We start from the raw sequence: 9,556 nt of genomic DNA, 5'->3' as shown, positions 1-9,556 counted from the left end.
AAAGTCATCTGAGAGGAGGGAATCTCAGTCAAGAAAATGCCTCCATCAGATCCAGCGGTAGGTAAACCTGTACGGTATTTTCTTAATTAGCGATTGAATGGTGCCAACTCTGGGCTGGTGGTCCTGGGTTCTACAAGAAAGCAGACTGAGGAAACCATGGGGAGCAACTCAGTGAGCAGCACCCCTCCATGGCCTCTGCATCAGCTCCTGCCTCCAAGTTCCAGCCCTGCTTGAGTTCTTGTCATGACTGCCTTTAGCGATGGGTTCCGATGTGGAAGTGTGAGTCTAATAAACGCTTTCCTCACTTACTTGCATCTGGTTGTGGTATTTCATCACAGCAATAACAACCCTGAGTAAGACAGTGATGTAAGACAGTGACATACACCTCCGAGCCCAGCGGTATAGACAGCTCCCGCAATAAGTTGCTCTGAGGAGCAGCATCTCTGTCAGTAAGGGTAGGAAACAGGATTCAAGTCCTAGGTTTCTCTGTTAGCCAATGTAAGTCTGAGGTCTGTAGATTACCAGGAAATGGCCTGCTTATCTGTCCTGGGGTACCTGGAACATCAGCCTCACTGAGAATCTGCAAAGGTTTATCAGGACGTCCACAGTTACTTTCAGCTGTGGATCTTACTGTTGAAGACAAAGGCTTGTGACTCTATGATGAAGCAAACCAGACAAAAAAAATGACTCTACATTCCCACCGTACTTCATCCACAGACTAACTCCTCAACTGCCCTTGACATCAATATGGACATGAAAATTTCCCCTAAACTACTTCAACTTTTTGGATTTGGAGAGATAGTTCAGCAATTAAGAGCATTTATTGCTCTGGCAAAGGTATGGAATTTGAGTTGAGTTTGGTTCTCAACACTCAGGCGGTACACCACATACACACACTTAAGAATAATATTTAAAATGCTTATGAGGTAAAGTTAAATTAAATCTCAGAAATATTTCCCTAAACAACTCTTGCTTCTATCCATACTTGTCTGTTATTTATTATTACCTAGTTATCATCTTAATTCTGCTGGCTATGTGTCCCTTCAGTGCACATTTACTGAATTTGCCTTGCGCCACATGCAAATAAAAATTGAGCCTTGCCCTTGTAAAGGCTATAGTTTGAGAGGCAAATTGATCAAATAAACAATATACCTATCTTGGTCTCTTTTACCACAATTTCTACTTCTCTCATATTATTTAGGTTCGAATCTTACCTTCCATGACCCAGCTAAGAACCTCATTATCCAGATTTATGCTCACCAACCCATCCATCCTACCATGTTCTGAACCTCCGCTGAGCTCATACATCAATGACTACCAAATTTACAGAGAGATCAATGTGCAAACCACCACCACAGGTAACTCACAGCTCAAGATAGGCATCAACAATTGATCACAGAATTCTTTTCCCCAAGCCAGGAAGTAACCACAAGATCTCAGGGAACACAGAAAGTTAGGCAATCACTACCAAGCAAGAGGAATCGATTCTTAGAGAAAATGTACTATCATCCTCAGTTCATTCTACTTACTTACTAGGTGATAATCAGTGTTCTTTGTCTTCTTTGTGCTTAGGTCTATGTCCACATACAGCTACTATCACAATGGCGTATCAGGGAACATTCTTATGGTCCTTTTAGTATCTCTAATAAAGCAACAGGGTTGAACAGAGACTGAGGAAGGCCTTGCTGTAAGTATAGATTACTAAACCAAGAGTTTCCAATCTTCTGAGGCAGGAAAATTCCCCAAATATCTATAATTTGGGGCAGAATAAAATGAATGCTACAAGATAGGCCTTGAAGTTGAGAAAAGTACTTTTGTTTCATAGTTTCGGCTCATGGTTTACTGGCTCCCTGACCTGGGGTCTGAAGTGAGGCAGAAAATTATGCTAATGAGAGAGAGAGAGAAATGACGACCTCATGGCCATCAGGAAGCAAACAGAAACAAGAGTCAGGGCATAGGATGTATCCTTCTAGTTTTGAACACCTCCCAATGTCATCATATCACAAACACATCAAGGGGTTAATCCATTCATTAGCTCACAGTCCTCTGAACACAAACACTTCCCCAAACCCAACAATCTGGCCACCAAGTCTTCCATAATGAGCCTGTGGGGGGCAGGTTGGAGTCAAAGAGAAAGATGATTGTGTAGTCTCAATAATGATGCCAAGCAGCACAGTTGGACAGGAAGACAAGACACATGTCCTGCCTTTCACCTTCTGCACACTGATCTAATGTATACTACCCCCCCACCAAGGGTGGGGGGATTCCATGTCCCCTCCTCCCACCAAACCCACCTTCCAGTCCTGTCCTGGCATTCCTGGTGCCCATTCCAAACCTTTGCTTTCACCTCATTTCTCTTTTCTCTCATTACAGATTCATCCTCTGGCTCCCATCTGCCTCCCACTGCTCTATGACAAATCCTTCTAAAATAACACCGGTGACTCAGCGGCGGGGATTTTATTCCATTTATATGTCCCTTTCTCCAGGCCCCAAAGGGCACAGAGAGTTTCACAGATACTCAGGCTCTTCCTAGCCCTATTCTTCTAAAAAGGACTGCCTGGAGAAAGGGAATGAAGATGTAGTTTGGGCTTTGTCTCAACTGCTTACATATCAAGGAGATCTGTGGTGCTTGCTTCTTGCCCCATGACTGTCCCTCTTCCGGTGGCCATGGATTCACCAGAACAGAATCTACAGCAGCAATTAGACCAAAATCTTATCAATCCTCTGTTGATTCTTAACCACTCACGCTAGCTGAAAACTTCAGAGGAGTCTCAGTTTATCAAGTTCATGACATATCTAGTAGATAGCCAGACCGTTTCAGCCTTATGCATATACCTACACCTCTAAGTCAGGGTTTCTCAGCCTTCCTAATGCTGTCACCCTTTAATACAGTTCCTCATGCTGTGGTGGCCCCCAACCATAAAATTATTTTCATTGCTAGTTCATGACTGTAATTTTGCTACTGTTCCGAATTGTAATGTAATTATCTGCATTTTCTGATGGTCTAAGATTACCCCTGTGAACAGGTATTCAACTCCTGAAGGGTTGCAACCCGCAGATTAAGAACCACTGCTCAAGTGACTACCCTAAACTTGGATGCATCACGTTGTCCTCTGATTGCTCCACTCCCTATTAAATCTTGTTCTTGCCCTTCTGCTTGGGACCTCGCAGACCTGGCCTCAAGCCACCTTTCCTCCCTGAGCTCTCTAACCCCCACCCACCCATAAGCAGTCTCCCTCGGGCGCCTCCATAATTTCCTTCAGGCGATTCTTCTGGCAAGAAAACCCACACTGGCCATTTATTCCTGGCAAGAATCTTTTAGGACTTAAAGGCACAATTATTCTGTCACTTCTTCTGCAGAGTTTATTTTTTTAACTTTCCAAGAGTTTACTTAAGTTCACACACCAAACAACTCTCCTTTATGTTATTATATAGATTCTACCTATGTCATTTTCTCAGTTCTAAAATCTGAGTCATATCCCAACCTCCTGACTTGGGTCCAGCTCATTCTTTTGTGTTCTTGCTCTTCAGACAGCTTAACAAACACAGTGTAAATCATTGGCTTCTTGGATACCAGAACCATAAGCTGTAATCAAAGCAGTCATTTGATGAGAACACAGAAGAGCATAGTTTGGGGTATTGAGTGATCTGTAAATTGTGATCCTGTTGAAATAGAGAGATATCCCACGTGAAAAGGATTGGGAGAATTAGGAGCCCATAGGTAGGAATGCAGAGCTTAGACAATGGTAAGCAGAGTGCCAACAAGAGAACCAATCATAAGGTAGTGAGATAACTGCCTAATTTACAATACATTGACTTTTGCTTGACCAACCTACCAAGAGGTAAGGAATTTGCTCAGGTTAAGGTGGAGTGGAGCCGCTTTCTGAGCTGTGATCCCTCAGAATGGTAATGTGAAGACAGCTGGATGGTTTCTCACAACTTTGATAAACAAAGTCTCTACTATGAGACTGAACTGGATGGTGACTGTCACTGCATGCTACGATTTGTAACTCACTGGCAGAGAACTACTGGGTACTGAACCCAAGAGTGATAAAGCTGACTTTCATCTCCATAGACACTGGCCCAAATGTCTCCCATCATGGAAACCAGAGGTACAAGAGACAAAGAGCAGGAGGGACAGAGGTCAAAGAGACAGAAATAAATGATATATTACCTTTCCCTTTGTATAATAAATGAAATATAGACCCATCCTCAATAATAAATATTTATTACTTATAACATTTAAAATGAATGCCATAAAAAATAAAAAAAAACAACTTTATTCATGCAACATTTCGTAAAAAGTAAATGTAGCACAATTAGTCCATGAGCCTGCGAACTGAGATGAGCTACTCGGCTGTTGAGGGAACAGTGTCCCAGAGAGCACTACCCAGACAGGGTCATGGCTGAGTTGGTGGACCGCTGGGCTCTCGTGGGACTAGTTTCAGTCATGTTCTTTCTGTCACGGGACCTTTTATCCACAGTTTTGATTGCTGCTTTCACCCATTGGGCGTGTGGATCAGCACAGATTTTCAGTCCTCGTCTGGTGACAAAGCTAGAACACAGGGGAAAGATAGTGTTAGCCGTACTGTCCAATGAAAGAAGACCTGTCAGAAGATAGTGTTAGCCGTACTGTCCAATGAAAGAAGATCTGTCAGAAGTCAGCCGAAGAAACTATCTTCAAACCCTGAAACAACCCATGAGCACCTTCCTTCTGTCATCTGTTTTAGGAAAGGAAGGGAAATCTCCAGGTGATAGCCAGCTGTTGGCGGCTGTCATTCACCGGTATAACCAAACACTGGAGCTAAAGTGGATTCCTAGGACCATTTAGTTCAACTGATCCCTACCTCCTTCCTTTTCCAGCCTGGAACTATCCACCTCCTTGGGGGAATTAGAGATAATGTCCATGAGTTTCTAAGAGAGAAACTCTAAGCATGCATCAGAGAGAGAGAGAGAGCTGCTCCTTCTGAACATGGGGTTCTGGAAGGCAGTGTAGGAAAGTTCTGGATGTGTTCCCTTGAGGTATAACCACATACAAGGTGTGCTGCTCTCCACAGTATGTATCTTACGTTAGTCTGGCTATTTGAGCAAGTCCTAGCCTGGGCTGACCATCAGAACTGGACACAGTGCCCATCTATTTTCTAGTCAGGCTCATCTGGTGAGCAAAAGAGGAAAAAGGGTGTGTGTGTTCTTTTATTTTTTTTCAATAATCACCATTGGACAGGACAGTGAAAAAACAAGATTAATATAAACAGAATGGGCTATTGGCTATGCTGAGCATTCCTCCATGGTGCCCTATTTTTCCTGGGGGGGGGCAACCCTTCTTTTTATTGCATTTCTAGATAGGAACATCTTTGAGTAGACACTCACATAACTGCTTTCAATATGCCCTCCCTGATGGTATAGGTCTTGATTATCTGAACTGGCAGCGGCTGGGTCCTTAAACTCACACAGAAACTCTCTTCTAGGGCTTCAGTGCCCACGCCTAGAAAAAGAAAAAGAAAAAGAAAACATAAATAAACTGCAGCTCGACAAGTATGGAGTTCAGAGTCACTTCTTAGATTACTGCTAGAACTGTGTCTGGGAGGCATTGTCTCAAAAGTAAATACATAGTAACAGGGTGGCATCCATCTTTGTATATTTCCATTAAGATAGCTATGACAGCAGAGTCCTGGGGACACTCTCAACAGCTACTTACTTAACGGTGTCCTTTTGTGTCCCAAAAGTCAAAGGCACTAATTCAGATGGGCACTGACCCTGTTTAATGGAGTCTGTGCCAGGAAAACAGAGACAAAGGAGATCATGTCAAATGCCAACTTTGCTGTAAATTAGGTAAAAGAGTGTTGCAATAAAGGGTGATCTGAGCAAGCTATAGTCAAGGGGAGAACCCAGTACATTTTTGTCTGAACAAATATACATGTTCTCATTTGTAATAGTCACACGTGGGAAACGGGATGGGAGAGTTTCCTCAGGATTTGCCATTAAAGGACCCGACCGAGGGGGGGATTAAACTCTTCGAGTTCTTAACACTACCCTCCATTGCACAAGAAAAACTATCCCTGGAGAGTCAAGGAGACTAAGGAGTTGGTAACATCTAAGTAGGCAAAGTTTCTAAGTGATAATTCTCTTGGTAGCTGGAGCCGCTGCTGTGCGCTTCACAGCTGCCGAGACCTCAAGTCATCATCCTGATAATGATCAAGTCTGAACTGGAGCGCTTCTGCTGCCACAGGAAGGCCTTTGTCTACCATATGGAACTAGAGGCTGGGTGCTCACACCTCTTTCCTTCATGGCTCCTTTGCTTTGTTCTCGGTGCCAATCTGCCCATTCTTTGCCCTCTGCCAATATGGTTTTATGCTAAACTTCTCTGGACTCAGAGAAAATCTGGCCTCTTTTAGCTTTCTTTCACTGTTTAAGAACAACATGTCTCTGAGTCGAGTGTACATGGATGCCAAGGGCCAGCAGAATCCTATTGTCCTCACCAGGACTTCTACAGCCTCTCAGCAAAGTGGGGTGTGTGTGTATGTTGTGTGTGTGTGTGTGTGTGTGTGTGTGTGTGTGTGAGAGAGAGAGAGAGAGAGAGAGAGAGAGAGAGAGAGAGAGAGAGAGAGAGAAAGCATTGCTTGACACCTACTGCGGGATTAAACCAAAGCAAAGATGCATTTTTGCCCATTTGGACATCACTAAGACACCAGCAAGGTTTTTAAAACTCCTGCAAGGAGAAAGCTTGGGAATCTGAGAACAAGTCTCCAGTTCCCTAGCTCTTGCAGACTTTCACTAAGCCAGCCCTGGCCTGAGCCCCAGCCCATCTCAGGAAACAAGCAAACAAAAGCAGCTGAGAGCTACACCTCCCATCTCAGCAAAAATGCCAGCCTTTTAGTGCATGAGACCTAACTGCAGATTCTTGAAGTTTTCTTCCCTTCATCAATATTTCTTCTTTTGCCCAATGTCAAGGATTTCCAGAATGTGTTCCCTTTATTCCCTTTATGCTTGTAGAATCTATGATGAAGTTATGGTATTAAAGTCTAAGTGTGCAGAACAAAATACAAATAGGTCTATAAATTAACTCCAGCTGGAAGGGAAAGGTGACCCTTTAGGAAACATCAGCTGAAACGTTCAGCTACAGCTCAGTGCATCTGCATCCCACCTGGGCATATCTTCCAGGTTCGTTAGTCAACAGAGTGTGGATTATCTGTTCCACTCAGTATCAGAGGCTGTCGTACAAACTCAAGAAGTCTATCATAAACGGTAATGTTCACAGCAATATTGGCAGACTCCTCTATTTAGTTGAGGATAATATTGATTTTCTTAATATGAAAATATGAGCTCCTGATCATTTTATGCTTGACGTTTTCAAGTAGAAAACATAGATTTGCTTCCAAACACACTGTCTTGACCTCATTCCCCAGTGCGATGAAGGTTAAAGAGTCTGAGAATTTATCAGATCAAAATGAAATAAACAAAAGCAAGCAACCCATTTGTAATCATTGCCAGCATTAATAAAATAGCATCGTAAGGAGATTGGATTGCTTAAATAGTCATCAGTAAAAATAAAAATCAGATTTATTCCATTTTAATTCCAGCTCACAGTGCTCAGTGTATAGACAGAATATAACAATCAATTTTAAGTAAATAAGCATATGCCTAGAATGGCTGGGAGTTGAAACTAGCATTCCTCTTGTGCATATGGGAAGTTTGAGGCTTCCCTGGACAAAGGAGTTTATTCTAATCAAACCCCAAGTCAAAACCTAGTACCTGAGCCCACCTGATCCGTGTCCCGTCAATAGCTGCTCAACTTACCTTCCACAGAGCACGTGGTGAGGCAGCAGGCTCCCAGGAAAGTCAGGAGGAGAAGTCTCATGGCTGAGGTCTTGCTGCGCTGTGCAAGAGTGTGGCCCAGACTCCCAAGGGAGCCCCTTTTATTTGCCCCCCATTGGTCAGCACACTTCCTGTGGTGAGAGGGGGCTCTTTCAGGGTGGGTGTGGAATCATGGAAAGTCTTTGCAACACTAATGATATATTTTTTCTTTAAACACAAGTACCTTGGCTGCGTTCATACTAACATGATACTTTGTGGCCTTTTCCTCCCCCCATGTGGTTAATGTGACAAATGTGTGCATGAGACGAAATGTCCTTGTCTCCTTCACAGCGGTGGGTCTAAAGTCAGATCTTCCGTCCCAAAGGCTAGCCAGTGACATGGCTCAGTGTGTTAACGGGGCAAAGGAAATGAGGTGGTGTGGTCACTGTGGTCCAGCCCACCTGCCTCCTGTGACAGAAGACTTCTCCAACCACAGATCAGCAGCTCCCAGTGCCTGCCTGACTCCCCAGGACAGCAAAAGAACACTACAGCCACCCTCAATTCGCCTGCCTTTTCTCCTCATTCTTCTCCTCTGCCCTGACTCAGTTTACCCCCATTTCTTCAACTTCAAACTACGGGAGGAGGAACATTTAAGTCAGTGTTTATGGCATTTCTCTATGCATGTTTGCTGTTTGGGGAAAAATGTACAAATATATTTAAGCTTATTGAAAACTCGTTCTACAGTTTTATTTCAAAGAACATGAGAGAATACTAGCCCTTTCAAGGGGGCTGAGGAATGAATCCGTGGGTAAGTGTACTTGCTGCTCTTTCAGAAGATGAGAGTTTCACTCCCAGCACCCAACTCGTGTTGTTCGCAACCACCTGTAATTCCAGCTCCAGGGAATGGGATGCCCTCTTCTGACCTCCATGAGTACCTGAGCACAGGTGTGTGGGTAGACGCACCTACAGATAAACAAATAAAAGTAAAATTCCAATAGCTTTCCTTTTATTTGTATTCATATGTTCACATAATTGTAGTAGCCTTTTTTCTTTTGGGCCACCAACCAGCTCCCAAATCATGACAAGGAGACTTCTTATTAGCTATGTATTCTCAGCTTTATTTTATGCTTGTCTCAGTAGCCCTTATAGCTTAACCTGTTCCTCTTCATCTATGTTTCCTTTGGGGCTTTTTACCCTGTCTTTCCTTCTGTATATCTAACATTCGCTGCTTCTCATGTCTGACTGGACGCTGCCTGGCTTCTGGCCCTGGGTGTGTCCCTCTCTTCCTCCCTCGTTCTCTCCTTTTCTCCTTTTTTCTCCCCGAGCCTAGATTTCTCCTCCTACTTCCCTTTCTGCCCATCAGCCCTGTCCGTCCTTCCTCTGCCTACCCTGAGCCCTTCAGCTCTTTATAAGAACAATCAGGTGCCTTAGGCAGACAAGGTAAAATAAGGAGAGCACATTGTTACATAATTAAAACAAATGCAGCGAAAACAAATGTAACACATCTTTACTTCATTAACAAAGGCAGCAGAACCCAGGAAGATTAGCCGGCAGGAAATAATCAAATTGACAGCTGAAATTGACAAAACAGAAGCAAAGAAAATAATACAAAGAATCAATGAGACCAAGAGTTGGTTCTTCGAGAAAATCAACAAAATAGACAAACCTTTATCCAAACCAACCAAAAGGCAAAGAGAGAATATCCAAATTAACAAAATCAGAAATGAAAAGAGGGACATAACAATAGATGTGGAGGAAATCC

General features: G+C 43.3%; 1 protein-coding gene across 1 annotated transcript; it reads right to left on the bottom strand.

The window, feature by feature from the left end:
• Positions 1-4,211: 4,211 nt before the first annotated feature.
• On the bottom strand, positions 4,212-7,873 carry LOC119828124 (lymphotactin-like). The gene is made up of 3 exons (XM_038350197.1): positions 7,798-7,873; positions 5,371-5,485; positions 4,212-4,555 (listed from the first exon to the last, which is right to left on the bottom strand). The coding sequence occupies exons 1-3, from the start codon at positions 7,856-7,858 to the stop codon at positions 4,387-4,389; spliced, it is 345 nt and encodes a 114-aa protein (XP_038206125.1). The 5' UTR covers positions 7,859-7,873; the 3' UTR covers positions 4,212-4,386.
• Between the last annotated feature and the right edge of the window lie 1,683 nt (positions 7,874-9,556).

Source organism: Arvicola amphibius, chromosome 12 (assembly GCF_903992535.2).
Source record: "Arvicola amphibius chromosome 12, mArvAmp1.2, whole genome shotgun sequence".
Lineage (NCBI taxonomy): Eukaryota > Metazoa > Chordata > Mammalia > Rodentia > Cricetidae > Arvicola > Arvicola amphibius.
This window is presented reverse-complemented; position numbering and strand designations above follow the sequence as displayed.